The following is a 22,374-nucleotide window of genomic DNA, read 5'->3' on the forward strand; positions in this document are numbered from 1 at the left end:
CTTAGTTGGGATCAAGTACAGGTACTGTTTTATTATTACAGAGAAAAGGGAATCATTTAACCATGAAATAAACCCAATAGGGCTGTTCTGCCCCAATAAGGGGTAATTATATCTTAGTTGGGATGAAGTACAGGTACAAACAAGTTTATTGGTTTGTGGGCCATTAACTACCCCAAGACACAAGTGATATTGGCCCCTGCACTGCGTTCCTGTTGCCGTGGCTGTGGCTGCGCAGTAACTGGGAAGCAATTGACTAAGAAATAAAACAAGTGTGTGTGTTTAGTAAAAGCAATAACCAAGGAGGGAAAGGAGCGTGTTGGTGTTTGCGACTGAATAGAAAGCAGTAAATTTGCGATTGTTTATGGGGACGCGAGACGCGCGGCGCCGCTGACCTTCTCCCCGTAGCGCTGATTACCGGCAGCCTGATGAATTCGCTCAGCCTGTAATTTGCTGCTCTCCAGCTCATCAGAGGAGGACGATTATTACAGAATGTTTGTATCAGGGGCTTATGGGTTTCGCTGCCGCTGCTGGAAAATGCGCCTCGCTGGCGACTTCATCAGAAAATGGATTACAGCAATTTGCAGGGCAATTTTATTAGCGATGCTGGACACGCTCCTTCCCACTCTCCCAAGGCACCAAGTCAAATCACCCACCCCCCCAGGAGCCCCCGACGCATTAGCCCCGACCTTCCTTGCGCCTTAAAGGGGAAGTCAAATTCTTCTGCAACTTAGATCTTGTTTTATTTTTCATTAAATTGTCAATACAATAGTCTGAGGCTGGAGCCTAGTGTGTGCCCAGAGCATTCCTGCTATGTATTTCATTTCCACCTATGGGTGGGAGCTGCCATATTGTTTGCACATTAATAAATGCTGATATTTAGCTACGCAAAGTTCTAGATAGATGGATAGTTAGATGGATAGTTAGATGGATAGTTAGATGGATAGTTAGATGGAAAGTTAGATGGAAAGTTAGATGGATAGTTAGATGGATAGTTAGATAGATAGATAGATAGATAGATGGATGGATGGATAAATAGATAGAAAGATAGATGATAGATAAATAGATAGACAGATAGATAATAGATAGAAATATAGATAATAGAGATAGATAGATTGATAGATAGACAGATAGATATATAATTGAGAGACAGATAGTAGGTGATATACAGTATATACATAGACAAATGGATAAAAAGATAGATAAATAGATAAAAGAGTGATCAATGACAGATAGATAGATGATAGATAATATATGAATGGATAGATAGATAGATAGATAGATAGATAGATAGATACATAGATAGATAGATAGATAGATAGATAGATAGATAGGTATCGGATCCGTCATCTGGCAAAACATTATTAAAGTTCTGAGTTTCGTGAAGCCCATCTCCCACAGACTCCATTTTAATCAAATAATTCAAATTTTTAAAAGTGATTTCCCTTTTCTCTGTAATAATAAAACAGTACCTGTACTTGATCCCAACTAAGATATAATTACCCCTTATTGGGGGCAGAAAAGCCTTATTGGGTTTATTTAATGGTTAAATGATTCCCTTTTCTCTGTAATAATAAAACAGTACCTGTACTTGATCCCAACTAAGATATAATTACCCTTATTGGGGGCAGAAAAGCCCTATTGGGTTTATTTAATGGTTAAATGATTCCCTTTTCTTCTTGTAATAATAAAACAGTACCTGTACTTGATCCCAACTAAGATATAATTACCCCTTATTGGGGGCAGAACAGCCCTATTGGGTTTATTTCATGGTTAAATGATTCCCTTTTCTCTGTAATAATAAAACAGTACCTGTACTTGATCCCAACTAAGATATAATTACCCCTATTGGGGCAGAACAGCCCTATTGGGTTTATTTAATGGTTAAATGATTCCCTTTTCTCTGTACTTGATCCTAGTACAATGACTGGGTAGATTCTCCAGCAGGGATCCCCCAGGAGTTGATGTTTTGCTTTACTTCCCCTCTGTGTATTTGCTGTTGGGTTAATATTTGCCCCCGGGTGTCATAATTCTGCCAGTTATAGTGCAGAAGTGTATAAAGTTCAGCGAGTGTTAGTGAGGGGCCGGGGCCGCACATGTTTTATTGTGTAGGAGGAACAGAAGCCAATTCAGCTGCCTGAGTCACAACTAACAACTTACATGGGGGTTGGCAATAGTCTTTCAGGTTCCACCCCCCCCCTCCTCTCTCTCTCTCTCTCTCTCTCTCTCTCTCTATATATATATATATAAACAATTCAGAAGGAATGAGTTAACTATTAATATTATGTACAGAGTACTATTCCGAGACAATTTGCAGTTGGTCTTCATTTTTTATAATTTCTAGTTTTTTTTAATTATTTTAGTTTTTGTGCAGCAGCTCTCCTGTTTGGCGTTTCAGCAGCTATTTGGTTGCTAGGAGTCAAATATATATCTTAGCAACCAAGGCGTGGTTTGAATGAGAGACTGGTATATGAATAGGAAAATAAAATAAAGTAACAATAACAATTAAACTGTAGCCTCACTGAGTAATAGGGTTTTGGCTGCCAGGGTTCTTCTGAATTGTGAGTATCAGGTATTGACCCAGAACCCACAATAATCCAAGACCATTTCCCAACCTCCCCCAGCAGGGCATTTTCTAACCTCACCCAGCAGGGCATTTTCTAACCTCACCCAGCAGGGCATTTTCCTAACCTCTCAGCAGGCAATAACCTCACCCAGAAGGGCATTTTTCTAACCTCCCCCAGCAGGCAATTTCCCAACCTCACCCAGCGGGCATTTCTAACCTCCAGCCAGCAGGGCATTTTCTAAACCTCACCCAGCAGGGCATTTTCTAACCTCACCCAGCAGGGCAATTTGTTCTTCACCCAGCAGGGCATTTCCAAACCTCCCCAGCAGGGCATTTTCTAAACCTCACCCAGCAGGGCATTTTCTAACCTCACCCAAGAGGGCATTTTCCCAACCTCACCCAGCAGGGCATTTTCTACCTCCCCAGCAGGGCATTTTCTAAACCTCACCCATCCAACCCCAGCAGGGCATTTTCTAACCTCACCCAGCAGGGCATTTTCTAACCTCACCCAGCAGGGCATTTCCCAACCTCACCCAGCAGGGCATTTTCTAACCTCACCCAGCAGGGCATTTTCTAACCTCACCCAGCAGGGCATTTCCCAACCTCACCCAGCAGGGCATTTTCTAACCTCACCCAGCAGGGCATTTTCTAACCTCACCCAGCCAGGCATTTTCCCAACCTCACCCAGCAGGCAATTTTCTAACCTCACCCAGCAGGGCATTTTCTAACCTCACCCCAGCAGGCATTTCCAACCTCACCAGCCGGGCATTTCATAACCTGCACCACGCAGGGCATTTTCTAACGCTCAACCGCAGCAGGGCATTTCCCAACCTCACCCAGCAGGGGCATTGTTGCCTAACCCCTCACACCAGCAGGGCATTTTTCTACTCTCACCCAGCAGGCGCTTTTCTGAGACTACACCCAGCAGGGCATTTTTATCTAACCTTCACCCAGCAGGGCATTTTCCCAACCTCATCCATGCGGGCATTTTCTAAAGTTCATACGCGCGGAGGGCAGGCATTTCCCAAACCTACACCTCAGCAGGGCATTTTCTAACCTCACCCAGCGAGGGCATTTCCGCAACCTCACACCAGCAGGGCATTTCAACCTCACCGCAGCAGGGCATTTCTAACCTCAGCGGCGGCAAGCAGGGCATTTCTAACCTCACCGCAGGCATTTCCCGAACCGCGGGGCGGGGTGTTTGTGTCAGCAGGGCATTTTCCTAACCGTGCTACCCAGCAAGGGCGGATATTTCTAACCTCACCAGCAGGAGGCGATGTTCCCGAACCTGAGCCTCGAGCAGGGCCATATTTCTAACCTCCGTACAGCAACGGCATTTCCAACCGGGTCACTCCCAGCAGGGCATAATTTCTAAACCTCACCGCACGCAGGGCATTCTTCTAACCATCACCCAGGCACCGGGGCATTTACTCTCAACTCTCACCCTACAGGTGCATTTTCCTAACCTCGGACCCAGCAAGGGCATTTTTCCTAACCTCACCCCAGCAGGGCATTTTCTAAACTCAACCCAGCAGTGCGCCAATTTTCTTAACCTCACCCAGCAGGCAATTTTTTCTACTCACCCAAGCAGGCATTTCCTAACCTCCCCCAGCAGGGCATTTTCTAACCTCACCCAAGCAGGACATTTCCCAACCTCGACCCAGCAGGGCAATTTTCTAAACCCCCCAGCAGGGCATTTCCCAACCTCATACTCAGTCCAGGGACATTTCCAAGCGCGCGCCAAGCAGGGGCATTTTTCTAACCTCACCCTGCAGCAGGGGGGTCTGGTGCTAATTTCCCAAGTTCCCTCTGGGTTGGGTGAGGGGTGGTTGGTCGCCAAGGTTATATTATATTGAGTGTCTTTGGGCGTATCACCGTCGAGGGGGGGGGGTGTTTGTGCTCTGGGTATGGGATGAGGGGGGCTGTAGGTGCCAGCAGTCACTATTTTTATGCCTTTTATTTATCTTATCACCCAGCAGGGGGCATTTTCTAACCTCACCGCAGCAGGGCATTTTCTAACCTCCCCAGCAGGGCATTTTCCTAACCTTCACCACAGCAGGGCATTTCCTCAACCTCACCCAGCAGGGCATTTTCTAACCTTCCGCCTCAGCAGGGCATTTCGCAACCTCGCCCACAGGGCATTTTCTACACCTCCCCCAGCAGGGCATTTCCCAACCTCACCCAGCGAGGGCATTTTTCTAACCTCACCCACAGGGCATTCCAACCTCAACCAGCAGGCTGCATGTTTCTAGACCCTGTTCTCTGTAGGCTAGCTGCGAGTGTATTTGTTGCTAATCTCAACCCACAGCGGGCATTTGCGTAACTCAGCCGCAGGCGAGCGGGTGCGATTATGTGCTGTTCTAACCTACGCCCGACAGTCAAGGGATTTCTAAACCCGCCTCCAGCAGGGCATTTCCAACCTCACTAACCAGGACTCAATAGGCAAAAGTTTATTTTCATCCCTTGAGTTAATGCCCTTATTTTTACTTTGTACTTTAGTCACTTCAGTAGCCACTGCCTAGAGTTGCACAATCTGTTATCCACAAATACCCCCAATCATTCTCAGTTAAGGATTCCCCCCAACTCGCTCCATGTAGAGTGGTATAGGGAGCTGGTGGAGATCGTATTTATGTGCTTTTATCTGGGATTTTCACTACCTAAAGGGGCAGAACTTTGCACTTGTCCCAATATGAACTCATTTCCCAGTTTTTCCAATTTAGATCCAAGTTTCCAGCAGCGAGAAGGTGGGAGCATTCGGCGTGTGGAAATTGTAGCAGTTTTTGTGAGTCTCATACGGTTCTTGTTTTCAACCTTCAGTAGATAAAAGGCAATTAAATTAGCCTGGCAAGATTTTTTACACATAAAACCATGTGACACAAACTAGAATTGTGATTTGCAATGTATTCAAGTACCCTATCCCTTATTACCCCTTCCAAAAGCTTTCCTACTACTGATGTCAGACTAACAGGCCTATAGTTTTCAGGCTGAGAACAGGATCCCTCTTTGACTAATGGCACCAATTCGCCAATAACTGTGCCCTGTCCTGCCATCTCAGGATGAACACGCTGTCCCTTTAAGAGAAGGATCAGAGGTGTCTCCTGGAAGCAGGACCCTGACAGGTTTTCCATGTTGGCATTTGGCTGCCACCAGTCCGTGGGCAGATGGAACAGGGAGATCACTTGTCAGGGTTGGGAGGGCCAAGCTCTGGGAATGTGAGACATTCTCTCCCACTCTCCCAATGTGCCGGAACGGAAATGTGCCAACGGGGAGAGCGGCACGGGCACTTTGCACCCCCAGTTCCTCGCGCTGCGCTCTCAATGTTTTATTTCTGGTTTGAAAACTTCTCACCTGATCGACCCTAAAGGTTCAACTTTGCTTGGTGCCGAGTGCTCTTTCATCCCATGGAAAGTGCCCAAAAATTTGGGAGGGGGATTTTATTCCCCAGTGTCGTGGATTTGTTTTTTGTGTTCTTCAGTCTCTCAATTTGTTCTGTTCCATCAGTTAAACAAAGAGAACAAGACCCTGAAACGGATTAGTATGCTGTGTATGGCCAAACTGGGCCCCGACGTCATTACTAAGGAGATCAACTTAGATGAAGAAGAACCATCGGCCGAAGAAGCAGAAACTTCTGTTTGCTCCTCACTGAGCTGCCAACAGAGAATAAAAGGTAGGAATATAGCGGGGTGAACTGTTACCAGTTATTGAGGGGTAGCTGGTAGTCGTCTTTATATAATGTGTAAAACCGGCAGTTTGTTATCCGGCTAAAGGGGCTCAGCCTGAAGGCCAGTATAGGGGGGATTTGGGGTGAGTGCTTATTGTTGCCCGGGTATCCCCTGGATACTATAGCGGGGTGAACTGTTACCCCAATTTTCTATATATCCTGTAACCTTGTTATGGCTAAGGGGGCCCAGCCTGAAGGGCCAGTATAGGGGGGATTGGTGAGTGCTTATTTTGTGCCCTGGGTACTGGGCCTGGAAACTATACCTGAGGCAGGGTGACCTGTGTACCTGGGGGGCTGTTTGTGTCTGGGCCAATGTTCTATTATATCTGGTAACCTTGTTTATGGGTCTAAGGGGGCCCAGCCTGAGGCCAGTTAGGGGGGATTTGGGTGAGTGGCGTTAGTTGTGCCCTGGAGTACCATCCTGGAAGCATAATGCAGGGTGACTGTTACATGCACGGCCAATGTGGTCTATAAGTATTCTGTAACCTGTGTGTATTTATAGGGGGGCTAGCCGGGGCCTACCAGCCTGAAGGCCGTTAGGGGGGATTTGGGTGAAGATGCTATCATTGATGTGGTTAACCCGCCTGGAACTATAGCGGGGTGACTGTTACCTTATTTTTTTCATTGGGTGGGGGGTTGTTTGTTCTCTCCGGCTCCAATGAATTTTCTATTAATTTTTGTAACCTTGTTATGGGCTAAGGGGCCCAGCCTGAAGGCCAATTGGGGGGGGAATTTGGGGTGAGTGCTTATTTTCCCTGGGTACCCCTGGAACTATAGCGGGGTGACTGTTACCCCAATGTTTCTATATATCTGTAACCTTGTTATGGGCTAAGGGGGCCCAGCCTGAAGGCCAGTTAGGGGGGATTTGGGGTGAGTGCTTATTTGTGCCCTGGGTACCCCTGGAACTATAACGGGGTGACTGTTACCCCAATGTTTCTATATATCTGTAACCTTGGTTATGGGCTAAGGGGGCCCAGCCTGAAGGCCAGTTAGGGGGGGATTTGGGGTGAGTGCTTATTTGTGCCCTGGGTACCCCTGGAACTATAGCAGGGTGACTGTTACCCCAATGTTTCTATATATCTGTAACCTTGTTATGGGCTAAGGGGGCCCAGCCTGAAGGCCAGTTAGGGGGGATTTTGGGGTGAGGGCTTATTTGTGCCCTGGGTACCCCTGGAACTATAGCGGGGTGACTGTTTACCCCAATGTTACTATATATCTGTAACCTTGTTATGGGCTAAGGGGGCCCAGCCTGAGGCCAGTTAGGGGGGGATTTGGGTGAGTGTTATTTGTGCCCTGGGTACCCCTGGAACTATAGCAGGGTGACTGTTACCCCAATGTTTCTATATATCTGTAACCTTGTTATGGGCTAAGGGGGGCCAGCCTGAAGGCCAGTTACGGGGGGATTTTGGGGTGAGTGCTTATTTGTGCCCTGGTACCCCTGGAACTATAGCAGGGTGACTGTTACCCCAATGTTTCTATATATCTGTAACCTTGTTTATGGGCTAAGGGGCCCAGCCTGAAGGCCAGTTAGGGGGGATTTTGGGGTGAGTGCTTATTTGTGCCCTGGGTTACCCCTGGAACTATAGCGGGGTGACTGTTACCCCAATGTTTCTATATATCTGTAACCTTGTTATGGGCTAAGGGGGCCCAGCCTGAAGGCCAGTTAGGGGGGATTTGGGGTGAGTGCTTATTTGTGCCCTGGGTACCCCTGGAACTATAGCGGGGTGACTGTTACCCCAATGTTTCTATATATCTGTAACCTTGTTATGGGCTAAGGGGCCCAGCCTGAAGGCCAGTTAGGGGGGATTTGGGGTGAGTGCTTATTTGTGCCCTGGGTACCCCTGGAACTATAGCGGGGTGACTGTTACCCCAATGTTTCTATATATCTGTAACCTTGTTATGGGCTAAGGGGGCCCAGCCTGAAGGCCAGTTAGGGGGGGATTTGGGGTGAGTGCTTATTTGTGCCCTGGGTACCCCTGGAACTATAGCAGGGTGACTGTTACCCCAATGTTTCTATATATCTGTAACCTTGTTATGGGCTAAGGGGGCCCAGCCTGAAGGCCAGTTAGGGGGGGGATTTGGGGTGAGTGCTTATTTGTGCCCTGGTACCCCTGGAACTATAGCAGGGTGACTGTTACCCCAATGTTTCTATATATCTGTAACCTTGTATGGGCTAAGGGGGCCCAGCCTGAAGGCCAGTTAGGGGGGGATTTGGGGTGAGTGCTTATTTGTGCCCTGGGTACCCCTGGAACTATAGCGGGGTGACTGTTACCCCAATGTTTCTATATATTTGTAACCTTGTTATGGGCTAAGGGGCCCAGCCTGAAGGCCAATTGGGGGGATTTGGGGTGAAGTGCTTATTTGTGCCCTGGGTACCCTGGAACTATAGCGGGGTGACTGTTACCCAATGTTTCTATATATCTGTAACCTTGTTATGGGCTAAGGGGGCCCAGCCTGAAGGCCAGTTAGGGGGGGATTTGGGGTGAGTGCTTATTTGTGCCCTGGGTACCCCTGGAACTATAACGGGGTGACTGTTACCCCAATGTTTCTATATATCTGTAACCTTGTTATGGGCTAAGGGGGCCCAGCCTGAAGGCCAGTTAGGGGGGGATTTGGGGTGAGTGCTTATTTGTGCCCTGGGTACCCCTGGAACTATAGCAGGGTGACTGTTACCCCAATGTTTCTATATATCTGTAACCTTGTTATGGGCTAAGGGGGCCCAGCCTGAAGGCCAGTTAGGGGGGGATTGGGGTGAGGGCTTATTTGTGCCCTGGGTACCCCTGGAACTATAGCGGGGTGACTGTTACCCCAATGTTACTATATATCTGTAACCTTGTTATGGGCTAAGGGGGCCCAGCCTGAAGGCCAGTTAGGGGGGATTTGGGGTGAGTGCTTATTTGTGCCCTGGGTACCCCTGGAACTATAGCAGGGTGACTGTTACCCCAATGTTTCTATATATCTGTAACCTTGTTATGGGCTAAGGGGGGCCAGCCTGAAGGCCAGTTACGGGGGGATTTGGGGTGAGTGCTTATTTGTGCCCTGGGTACCCCTGGAACTATAGCAGGGTGACTGTTACCCCAATGTTTCTATATATCTGTAACCTTGTTATGGGCTAAGGGGGCCCAGCCTGAAGGCCAGTTAGGGGGGGATTTTGGGGTGAGTGCTTATTTGTGCCCTGGGTACCCCTGGAACTATAGCGGGGTGACTGTTACCCCAATGTTTCTATATATCTGTAACCTTGTTATGGGCTAAGGGGGCCCAGCCTGAAGGCCAGTTAGGGGGGATTTGGGGTGAGTGCTTATTTGTGCCCTGGGTACCCCTGGAACTATAGCGGGGTGACTGTTACCCCAATGTTTCTATATATCTGTAACCTTGTTATGGGCTAAGGGGGCCCAGCCTGAAGGCCAGTTAGGGGGGGATTTGGGGTGAGTGCTTATTTGTGCCCTGGGTACCCCTGGAACTATAGCGGGGTGACTGTTACCCCAATGTTTCTATATATCTGTAACCTTGTTATGGGCTAAGGGGGCCCAGCCTGAAGGCCAGTTAGGGGGGGATTTGGGGTGAGTGCTTATTTGTGCCCTGGGTACCCCTGGAACTATAGCAGGGTGACTGTTACCCCAATGTTTCTATATATCTGTAACCTTGTTATGGGCTAAGGGGGCCCAGCCTGAAGGCCAGTTAGGGGGGGATTTGGGGTGAGTGTTGCCCCCCCCCCCCCATGACTTTATATCATTTCCCACAAACAGAGCTACAGGACCAGGTTATTACTGGACAAGAGGAGAAGAAATCGGTGACCCTAGAACTGGAAGAGTTGCGCTCAATGTTTTTGGGTTTAATTGAGGAGGTAAGATACAGATTGGGTTCAGGGTTCTTAAACTCAATCAAGTTGGCATTTAGGTTGGCACAGGTACTGGCACTGACAGTCACATCTCTCATGCACAAATTCTCACTTCTCACTATGGGGATTATGTAATAAAAGGCAGTAAGTTTGCCCAGGAGCAGTAACCCATAGCAACCAATCAGCCGGTAGAATTAAAAAGCAAACATTTTAATGGTTGCTATGGGTTACTACTCCTGGGCAAACTTAGTGCCTTTTATTACATATGGAGGTTTATCTGGGATGTCAAAAGGCAAATAGTTGCATTTACTAACCTTCATTTTCTGAAGGAATCAATGCTGGGGGACATTCTGTGGGGGTCATTAATAAAGTTTGCACAGTTTTCCCCTAAATTGGCAAAATGTGCAAATTTTATAAATGACCCCCAGCGACTTTCTGTGACGCCCCCATTGCGCTAAACCAGCAGTTTTGTTCTGTTTACTGTATTCCCCTTGTGTCCCTTAGGTGAACAGCACAAAGAAGGAAAATGTCACCCTGGCGAAGGAGGTGTTTGAGCAGCGCAAACTGCTAGATAAATGCAACCGAGGTAAAGTGACGCCACTCGTTTGGTGTGAATGGAGCGTGTGTGAATGAGCCCCCCCCATGTACTGAGTGACCCTAAACCAAGCAGAACATGGGACTAGGATATTGTTATGCCCCTACCAGGCCCAGACTGGCAATCTGTGGGTTCTGGCCAATGCCAGGGGGGCAGTAATGTGCCACAGACAGTCACTATTTATTGGGCTGGGGGGGGCTGTTTGTGCCTCTGGGTACTGGGAATGCCAGGGGGGCTGTAAGGTGCCACAGACAGTCACTATTTATTGGGCTGGGGGGGGGCTGTTTGTGCCTCTGGGTACTGGGAATGCCAGGGGGGCTGTAAGGTGCCACAGACAGTCACTATTTATTGGGCTGGGGGGGGGCTGCTTGTGCCTCTGGGTACTGGGAATGCCAGGGGGGCTGTAAGGTGCCACAGACACTCACTATTTATTGGGCTGGGGGGGGCTGTTTGTGCCTCTGGGTACTGGAATGCCAGGGGGGCTGTAAGGTGCCACAGACAGTCACTATTTATTGGGCTGGGGGGGCTGTTTGTGCCTCTGGGTACTGGGGGGGCTGCAAGGTGCCACAGACAGTCACTATTTATTGGGCTGGGGGGGGCTGTTTGTGCCTCTGGGTACTGGGAATGCCAGGGGGGCTGTAAGGTGCCACAGACAGTCACTATTTATTGGGCTGGGGGGGCTGTTTGTGCCTCTGGGTACTGGAATGCCAGGGGGGCTGTAAGGTGCCACAGACAGTCACTATTTATTGGGCTGGGGGGGGGCTGCTTGTGCCTCTGGGTACTGGGAATGCCAGGGGGGCTGTAAGGTGCCACAGACAGTCACTATTTATTGGGCTGGGGGGGGGCTGCTTGTGCCTCTGGGTACTGGGAATGCCAGGGGGGCTGTAAGGTGCCACAGACAGTCACTATTTATTGGGCTGGGGGGGGCTGTTTGTGCCTCTGGGTACTGGGAATGCCAGGGGGGCTGTAAGGTGCCACAGACAGTCACTATTTATTGGGCTGGGGGGGGCTGTTTGTGCCTCTGGGTACTGGGAATGCCAGGGGGGGGTTGTAAGGTGCCACAGACAGTCACTATTTATTGGGCTGGGGGGGGCTGTTTGTGCCTCTGGGTACTGGGAATGCCAGGGGGGCTGTAAGGTGCCACAGACAGTCACTATTTATTGGGCTGGGGGGGCTGTTTGTGCCTCTGGGTACTGGGAATGCCAGGGGGGCTGTAAGGTGCCACAGACAGATTTATAATATCCCTATATGTTACAATAGGGGGCACTTTATTCACTATATATTATAAGGAACTCCCCGGGGGCTTATAATATCCCTATATGTTACAATAGGGGGCACTTTATTCACTATATATTATAAGGAACTCCTCAGTGACTTATAATATCCCTATATGTTACAATAGGGGGCACTTTATTCACTATATATTATAAGGAACTCCTCAGTGACTTATAATATCCCTATATGTTACAATAGGGGGCACTTTATTCACTATATATTATAAGGAACCCCTCAGGGGCTTATAATATCCCTATATGTTACAATAGGGGGCACTTTATTCACTATATATTATAAGGGGGGGAATGCACGGCGCAGCTGCATGGGCTTCATACATTCCATTTGGGCGGACAAAGCGCTTCCAGAGACAATATGGGGAATGTTACCCCCCCCCCATATGTTTGTTTACCAGCACAGATTTGCCAGGCGCAGCAGTTAATAGAGAGTTTGTATGAGGAACACGGGCCCAACATTATATTATTTGTACCAATGCGCTGCCAGGGCAGGAACAGGGCATCTCTCCAATACGTCTCTCAGCGCCGTCCCACCGCGGCGCGGCCATTATACGGGAGGGGGGAAGGCGGCCGCTAGGATCTGTGTTTGCCAACATGGGAATGTGACTGGCAGCCTGGGCTAATTGCTCCGCTTTTGATTAGCAATTAAGCCCCATTGAAACGAGAAGCCCATGAATATTAATATTGTGTGTGCGGGGGAGGGAAGCGCCGGCCGTTCCAATGCTCCCTGATTGTAATTACTGTGTTGGGCCGGGAACTGGGGGGGGGGGGGGGGTCTGTTTGCAGCAACAGTTTAAACTGGATCAGCGCTTAATGGGATTAGAAACTTATGCTAATTGCAGGGCATTTATACTAACGAGCACCTACATTTGCAGCACAAACACCGAGCGCCTTTAATAATGGATTTACTGCTCTTCCCAGAGGTTAAGGGCATTTGTTATAGAAAGTACCGACTGCTGCCCCTTTGTACCTCGTAACCTCCCGACTCTCGACCCTTTTAGCTTTCCTGCAATTTACATAACCCCCATGTTATATACACACAGTAACTGTATAATGTATAGGTGTAACCCCCATATCCTATACACACAGTAACTGTATAATATATAGGCACGGTGTAACCCCCATATCCTATACACACAGTAACTGTATAATATATAGGCACAGTGTAACCCCCATATCCTATACGCACAGTAACTGTATAATATATAGGCACAGTGTAACCCCCATATCCTATACCCACAGTAACTGTATAATATATAGGCACAGTGTAACCCCCATATCCTATACACACAGTAACTGTATAATATATAGGCACAGTGTAACCCCCATATCCTATACACACAGTAACTGTATATATATAGGCACAGTGTAACCCCCATATCCTATACACACAGTAACTGTATAATATATAGGCACAATGTAACCCCCATATCCTATACACACAGTAAACTGTATAATATATAGGCACAGTGTAACCCCCATATCCTATACACACAGTAACTGTATAATATATAGGCACAATGTAACCCCCATATCCTATACACACAGTAACTGTATAATATATAGGCACAGTGTAACCCCCATATCCTATACACACAGTAACTGTATAATATATAGGCACAGTGTAACCCCCATAATTCCTATACACACAGTAATGTATAATATATACGACATATCCTATACACACAGTAACTGTATAATATATAGGCCAGGTAACCCCCATATCCTATACACACAGTAACTGTATAATATATAGGCCAGTAACCCCCATATCCTATACACACAGTAACTGTATAATATATAGGCCAGTGTAACCCCCATATCCTATACACACAGTAACTGTATAATATATAGGCACAGTGTAACCCCCATATCCTATACACACAGTAACTGTATAATATATAGGCACGGTGTAACCCCATATCCTATACACACAGTAACTGTATAATATATAGGCACAGTGTAACCCCCATATCCTATACACACAGTAAACTGTATAATATATAGGCACGGTGTAACCCCCATATCCTATACACACAGTAAACTGTATAATATATAGGCACAGTGTAACCCCATATCCTATACACACAGTAACTGTATAATATATAGGCACGGTGTAACCCCCATATCCTATACACACAGTAACTGTATAATATATAGGCACAGTGTAACCCCCCATATCCCTATTACACACAGTAACTGTATAATATATAGGCACAGTGTAACCCCCATATCCTATACACACAGTAACTGTATAATATATAGGCACAGTGTAACCCCCATATCCTATACACACAGTAACTGTAATAATATATAGGCACAGTGGTAACCCCATATCCTATACACACAGTAACTGTATAATATATAGGCACAGTGTAACCCCCATATCCTATACACACAGTAACTGTATAAATATATAGGCACAGTGTAACCCCCATATCCTATACACACAGTAACTGTATAATATATAGGCACGGCGTAACCCCCATATCCTATACACACAGTAACTGTATAATATATAGGCACAGTGTAACCCCCATATCCTATACACACAGTAACTGTATAATATATAGGCACAGTGTAACCCCCATATCCTATACACACAGTAACTGTATAATATATAGGCACGGCGTAACCCCCATATCCTATACACACAGTAACTGTATAATATATAGGCACAGTGTAACCCCCCATATCCTATACACACAGTAACTGTATAATATATAGGCACAGTGTAACCCCCATATCCTATACACACAGTAACTGTATAATATATAGGCGTAACCCCCATATCCTATACACACAGTAACTGTATAATATATAGGCACAGTGTAACCCCCATATCCTATACACACAGTAACTGTAATAATATATAGGCACAGTGTAACCCCCATATCCTATACACACAGTAACTGTATAATATATAGGCACAGTGTAACCCCCATATCCTATACACACAGTAACTGTAATAATATATAGGCACGGTGTAACCCCATATCCTATACACACAGTAACTGTATAATATATAGGCACGGCGTAACCCCCATATCCTATACACACAGTAACTGTATAATATATAGGCACGGTGTAACCCCCATATCCTATACACACAGTAACTGTATAATATATAGGCACGGTGTAACCCCCCATATCCTATACACACAGTAACTGTATAATATATAGGCACAGTGTAACCCCCATATCCTATACACACAGTAACTGTATAATATATAGGCGTAACCCCCATATCCTATACACACAGTAACTGTATAATATATAGGCACAGTGTAACCCCCATATTCTATTACACACAGTAACCTGTATAATATATAGGCACAGTGTAACCCCCATATCCTATACACACAGTAACTGGCTATAATATATAGGCACAGTGTAACCCCCATATCCTATACACACAGTAACTGTATAATATATAGGCACTGGGTGTAACCCCCATATCCTATACGCACAGTAACTGTATAATATATAGGCACAGCGTAACCCCCATATCCTATACACACAGTAAACTGTATAATATATAGGCACAGTGTAACCCCCCATATCCTATACACACAGTAACTGTATAATATATAGGCACAGTGTAACCCCCATATCCTATACACACAGTAACTGTATAATATATAGGCACAGCGTAACCCCCATATCCTATACACACAGTAACTGTATAATATATAGGCACAGTGTAACCCCCATACCCTATACACACAGTAACTGTATAATATATAGGCACAGTGTAACCCCCATATCCTATACACACAGTAACTGTATAATATATAGGCACCAGTGTAACCCCCATATCCTATACACACAGTAACTGTATAATATATAGGCACAGCGTAACCCCCATATCCTATACACACAGTAACTGTATAATATATAGGCACAGTGTAACCCCCATACCCTATACACACAGTAACTGTATAATATATAGGCACAGTGTAACCCCCATATCCTATACACACAGTAACTGTATAATATATAGGCACAGTGTAACCCCCATATCCTATACACACAGTAACTGTATAATATATAGGCACGGTGTAACCCCCATATCCTATACACACAGTAACTGTATAATATATAGGCACAGTGTAACCCCCATATCCTATACCCACAGTAACTGTATAATATATAGGCACGGCGTAACCCCCATATCCTATACACACAGTAACTGTATAATATATAGGCACAGTGTAACCCCCATATCCTATACCCACAGTAACTGTATAATATATAGGCACGGCGTAACCCCCATATCCTATATTCTGCTGCTGAGGACTGTATGATTTTGCCCAGATATATATGGGGGGCAGTGATTAAAGCCCCCTGCTGCTATTTGCATGGGAAGGCAGATCACGCAGCCAAAATAATCACAGTAAAGTATATACAGGGCAACACTGGCTGCCATTTGTATCTGAAGTCCTTTTGGGTCTGTGCTTTTTTCCCTCTTTGTGTACATCTGTGTAGGGTTCTGTTGTGATCTAATTGGTGCAATTCTCTAGCTCTGTAATCCCAATAGGCCTTATGGCAAAGTGATATCACAGCTGCTTGTGCCATAGAGATGGCGAGTGATGCCACAATACAGCAGGCCGTGCCTGTAGGACTCACTCTGCTGCTCATCCCCTCGCTCTGTACAACTAGGAGAAGCTAATAAACCAATATTGGGGACTGATGGCCCATTATCTGCTCGAGAAATAAAAATATAAATTGTAGATTTATGATGGAATTAAAAAGAAGGGATTAGAGCAGCTGGGTAGGAATTATTCTCTAAACAGACTCTGCTTTCTATTGACAGTGTCTTTATTGGCTGTGGATGAATATGAGGAATTGCAGAGCAGTTTAGACATGGAGAAGGACTTGCGCCAAAAGGCAGAATCCATCGCTCATGAGGTAAGCACCGGATCCAGGAATGGGTTTGGGGGATAGGAGGGGAATGGGTTTGGGGGATAGGAGGGGAATGGGTTTGGGGGATAGGAGTGGAATGGGTTCGGGAGATAGGAGTGGAATGGGTTCGAGAGATAGGAGTGGAATGGGTTTGGGGGATAGGAGTTGAATGGGTCGGGGGATAGGAGGGGGAATGGGTTCGGGGGATAGGAGTGGAATGGGTTCGGGGGATAGGAGTGGAATGGGTTCGGGAGATAGGAGTGGAATGGGTTCGGGGGATAGGAGTGGAATGGGTTCGGGGGATAGGAGGGGAATGGGTTCGGGGGATAGGAGTGGAATGGGTTCGGGGGATAGGAGTGGAATGGGTTCGGGGGATAGGAGGGGAATGGGTTTGGGAGATAGGAGTGGAATGGGTTCGGGGGATAGGAGTGGAATGGGTTCGGGAGATAGGAGTGGAATGGGTTCGAGAGATAGGAGTGGAATGGGTTTGGGGGATAGGAGTTGAATGGGTTTAGGGGATAGGAGTGGAATGGGTTCGGGGGATAGGAGTGGAATGGGTTCGGGAGATAGGAGTGGAATGGGTTCGGGAGATAGGGTGGATGGGTTCGGGGATAGGAGTGGAATGGGTTCGGGGGATAGGAGTGGAATGGGTCGGGGGATAGGAGTGGAATGGGTTTGGGGGATAGGAGTGGAATGGGGTCGGGGGATAGGAGTGGAATGGGGTCGGGGGATAGGAGTGGAATGGGGTCGGGGGATAGGAGTGGAATGGGTTCGGGGGATAGGAGTGGAATGGGGTCGGGGGATAGGAGTGGAATGGGGTCGGGGGATAGGAGTGGAATGGGTTCGGGGGATAGGAGTGGAATGGGTTCGGGGGATAGGAGTGGAATGGGGTCGGGGGATAGGAGTGGAATGGGGTCGGGGGATAGGAGTGGAATGGGGTCGGGGGATAGGAGTGGAATGGGTTCGGGGGATAGGAGTGGAATGGGTTCGGGGGATAGGAGTGGAATGGGTTCGGGGGATAGGAGTGGAATGGGTTTAGGGGATAGGAGTGGAATGGGTTAGGGGATAGGAGTGGAATGGGTTTAGGGGATAGGAGTGGAATGGGTTCGGGGGATAGGAGGGGAATGGGGTCGGGGGATAGGAGGGGAATGGGGTCGGGGGATAGGAGGGGAATGGGGTCGGGGGATAGGAGGGAATGGGGTCGGGGGATAGGAGGGGAATGGGGTCGGGGGATAGGAGGGAAATGGGGTCGGGGGATAGGAGGGGAATGGGGTCGGGGGATAGGAGGGAAATGGGGTCGGGGATAGGAGGGAAATGGGGTCGGGGGATAGGAGTGGAATGGGTTCAGGGGATAGGAGGGGAATGGGTTCGGGGGGATAGGAGTGGAATGGGTTCGGGGGATAGGAGTGGAATGGGTTTAGGGGATAGGAGTGGAATGGGTTTAGGGGATAGGAGTGGAATGGGTTTAGGGGATAGCGAGTGGAATGGGTTCGGGGGATAGGAGGGGAATGGGGTCGGGGGATAGGAGGGGAATGGGGTCGGGGGATAGGAGGGGAATGGGGTCGGGGGATAGGAGGGGAATGGGTCGGGGTAGGGGAATGGGGTCGGGGATAGGAGGGGAAATGGGTCGGGGGATAGGAGGGAATGGGTTCGGGGGATAGGAGTGGAATGGGTTGGGGATAGGAGTGGAATGGGTTCGGGGATAGGAGGGTGGAATGGGTTCGGGGGATAGGAGTGGAATGGGTTCGGGGGATAGGAGTGGAATGGGTTCGGGGATAGGAGTGGAATGGGTTAGGGATAGGAGTGGAATGGGTTTAGGGGATAGGAGTGGAATGGGTTCGGGGGATAGGAGGGGAATGGGGTCGGGGGATAGGAGGGGAATGGGGTCGGGGGATAGGAGGGGAATGGGGTCGGGGGATAGGAGGGGAATGGGGTCGGGGGATAGGAGTGGAATGGGGTTAGGGGATAGGAGTGGAATGGGTTTGCAGGATAGGAAGCTGCTTTGGGACAGTGGTGGATTGAATGAAAGAAAAAGGAAAGGTACAAGTGGTAACTCACTGCCGGGTTATTGCAGATGTACATTGAACAGAACAAGCTGAAGCGGCAGAGCCAACTCCTCCTGCAGAGCTGCGCCCCCGATGCCCAGTTGCTGAAGGCTCTCGAGGATAACGCCAGACTCACTCACCTGTTAGAGGAGAGCAAAATTCAGCATCAGCTAAAGGTGAGATGGGCGCTCAGGCCCCAGATACGGGTTCTCTTTCGGCTGAATGCGACGCCAGCCTGTGCCGACACCTTGGGAGTTACTTCCAAATGGCACAGTCTGGCATGAAGCCGTCTCTTACTGCTCATACCAAACCTTGCCAGGTACATGGTATCTAATAGGTCTCCAGAACCCCTAGGCTAGCAGCCATTTTGCTCTACCTGGATCTGTAAGGTGCATCCCAGAGGCTGCAGAGAAGATCCCGCCTGAGGGAACACTGAGCACCTACTAGAGTGGGTTCCATGGGTCCCTGTCTCCTACAGACGCCTCCTGCCCCTCATTGAGCAAAAGTCTTGCTTTGGGCCCAGAGGCCCATCCTCTCCTACTTTCAAAGTCAAAGCATCCATAGAAGGCCGGGGTCCAAGGCAAGAACTATGTACAAAGAAAGGCTCAAGGCCCTCAACTGAGATGCTGGGAACATTCTGCAGGTCACCAGTGGGCAATCCCCCAGCACAAAGAAAGGAGAACCCACTGGGCCTGGAACCCTCCTCATATCCCAGCAGGCCAGTGTGACCCAGTGCTCCATAGGGGGCAACATGTTATGGGCTACTTTCCACATTGGGATCCTTATAATGGAACCCTAGGGCTGAGGGATCGGGTCTCCCCTGAGTGGAGTATGTGGGTGATTAGACATTATGGGGCCCAAGTGATTTTTGTTTTTACATTTTACCTAATGTGGCCTTGTTGGTGTGTTTAGGCGGCTCAATTGTGAGCCCCCAGTTTATCTGTTTTCTCCCATTAATACCATGGTCCGGTTGCTAGGGTAGGTGACCATAGGAATCAGAGAGCATGTTAAGCTTGAAAGGGGTTGTAACTTTTAGAATGATGTAGAGCAGGGGTGTCAAACTCAGTCACATAAGGGGGCCGAAATCTAAAACACAGGCTAAGTCGCGGGCCAAATGTTTTATTAATATACTTAGTAAGATACTAAGGGGTGTATTTATCCCAATGTGTAAAAAAAGGGGTAAGACATTACTGGTGATGTTGCTCATAGCAGCCAAATAGATGCTTTGCTACTGTTGGAATCTGATTGCTGATTGGATGCCTTGGGTAATATTACTGGTAATGCTTCACTCCACTTTTTACACAGCATGATAAATATACCCCAAGGGCCACATAAAACAGCCAGGTGGGCCGGATTCGGCCCCCGGGCCTTGTGTTTTACATATATGATGTAGAGTGTAATATTCTGAGACAGTTTGCAATTGGTCTTCATTTCATATTATTTGTATTTCTTTAGTTATTTCACCTTTTGTTCAGCAGCTCTCCAGTTTGGCGTTTCATCTGGTTGCTAGGGTCCAAATTAACTTAGCAACCAGGGAGTGGGAGGCTGGAATATAAATAGGAGAGGGGCTGAATAGAAAAAGAAGTTATAAAAGTAACAATAAAACTGGAGCCCCAATAGGTTCTTTTTGGCTGCCGGGGGGGTTGGGGGGGGGAGATGGAGGGAGGATGCTGGTGGGAGGATGTTGAGGAGGATGCTGGGTAGGACACTGGGGGGAGCTGGAGGATGCTGGGTGGGATGCTGAGGGGGGGAGCTGAAGGATGCTGGGGAGGAGCTGGAGGATGATGGGGAGGATGCTGGGCTGGGGAGCTGGAGGATGCTGGGTGGGATGCTGAGGGGGGAGCTGGAGGATGCTGGGTGGGATGCTGAGGGGGGGGGAGCTGAAGGATGCTGGGGAGGATGCTGGGTGGGATGCTGGGGTGGGGAGCTGGAGGATGCTGAGGGGGGAGGTGAAGGATGCTGGGGGGGAGCTGGAGGATGCAGGGGGGGGAGGTGAAGGATGCTGGGGGGGAGCTGGAGGATGCTGGGGGGGAGCTGAAGGATGCTGGAGGGGGAGCTGAATGATGCAGGGGGGAGGTGAAGGATGCTGGGGGGAGCTGAAGGATGCTGGAGGGGGAGCTGAAGGATGCTGGGCTGGGGAGCTGGAGGATGTTGCGGAGGATGCTGGGCTGGGGAGCTGGAGGATGCTGGGTGGGATGCTGAGCTACTCCAATAATTCTGCCAATGACAAACCCACAGGTGAAGGAGCTGGAAGAGGCGCTGGAGGAGGCTCGGCTGAGGAAAGAGGTGCAGAGCCTGAAGAAGCAGCTGGAACTGATAGAGGAGGATAAGAGGGAATTGGAGGCCAAGTGGCAGAGTTCAGAGTCGGCAGTGAAGGACCTAAAGCACTCAGTGGATGAGCTACAGAAACGAGTACAGCAAGCGGAAAAAACAGCCCCGCCCCCTCCGCCCCCCCCGCCCCCACCTCCGCCCCCTATGCCGCCTAATCCTATAAGGTAAGAATGAATATTCATACACATTGGCAGTGCCAAGTCCCAGTCCAAGCATTGTCACTTATGGGGGTTCAGTTCCCTAGTGATGTTTGCAGTGTATAAACCCTTTGAATAATAAAGACAAGGGGGGGCCGTTACCCCCATGGGCTTCTTTAAAGGTTATAGAATTACCTATTCTTAGCGACTTTTCTATTGGTCTTTATTATTTTTAAAGATTTTGAATTATTTCCCTTCTTCTATCCAGCTTTCAAATGGGGGTCACTGACCCCGGCAGCCAAACCCTATTGCTCTGTGAGGCTCCAGTTTTATTGTTACTTTTACTTATCTTTTTATTTAGTCCCTCCCCTATTCTATTCTTCTCCCCAAAACTGGTTTTTGTATTAATAAAAAAAGAAAGAAAATGTCATTCTAAGCTGCCGACCAGTTATCAGACCTGGAGGGGGACTCGCTTGCCCTTGGAATAGCCTGGACTGACCTCCATGTTTTTTTCTGGATGTAGATCGTTAATGTCCATGATTCGGAAGAAGCCCAGTGTGACAAAACCAGAACCTGCACCAGTTCCGGAGTCTGGTAAGAAAAGTGGGGGGGCGGGGTTTGCGGTTATTCAAAAAGTTCCATGGGCCAAAGGAAACCCCGGGGCTGTGGTAGGACTATAGGGCCACAGCTACATTAGGCGGGTAGAGGCCTGAGTGGTTCGGTACTCCTATCATCTTATTGGTTGCCCAGTGTTTATAAATGACTCCCAAATGAGTACTTGTCTCTGTGCTACCTGTGCTCTCGGACATAATAAAGGAAGAGCAGATTACTTGGGTTAATGCAGGGGTGGGCAAACCACAGCCCGCGGGTCAGTACGCACGACGTGCAGCCGTATAAAAGTGTTGTGGTGCAGTGGGGAGCCGGGGGACAGACGTAGCCGAAGCAGGAGG

General features: G+C 48.2%; 1 protein-coding gene across 4 annotated transcripts in view; it reads left to right on the forward strand.

Annotated features, from left to right (window-relative positions):
* shtn1 (shootin 1) overlaps positions 1-22,374 on the forward strand; it is a 74,831-nt gene that overhangs the window by 26,582 nt on the left and 25,875 nt on the right. For all 4 annotated transcript variants that reach the window (XM_031905561.1, XM_004915727.4, XM_004915728.4 and 1 more), the window contains exons 5-11: positions 6,065-6,230; positions 10,031-10,128; positions 10,627-10,708; positions 16,823-16,917; positions 18,986-19,132; positions 21,195-21,451; positions 21,948-22,018. In XM_031905561.1, coding sequence (XP_031761421.1) covers positions 6,065-6,230; positions 10,031-10,128; positions 10,627-10,708; positions 16,823-16,917; positions 18,986-19,132; positions 21,195-21,451; positions 21,948-22,018 — 916 coding nt within the window. The remainder of the gene's footprint in view (positions 1-6,064; positions 6,231-10,030; positions 10,129-10,626; positions 10,709-16,822; positions 16,918-18,985; positions 19,133-21,194; positions 21,452-21,947; positions 22,019-22,374) is intronic.

Source organism: Xenopus tropicalis, chromosome 7, assembly GCF_000004195.4.
Source record: "Xenopus tropicalis strain Nigerian chromosome 7, UCB_Xtro_10.0, whole genome shotgun sequence".
Lineage (NCBI taxonomy): Eukaryota > Metazoa > Chordata > Amphibia > Anura > Pipidae > Xenopus > Xenopus tropicalis.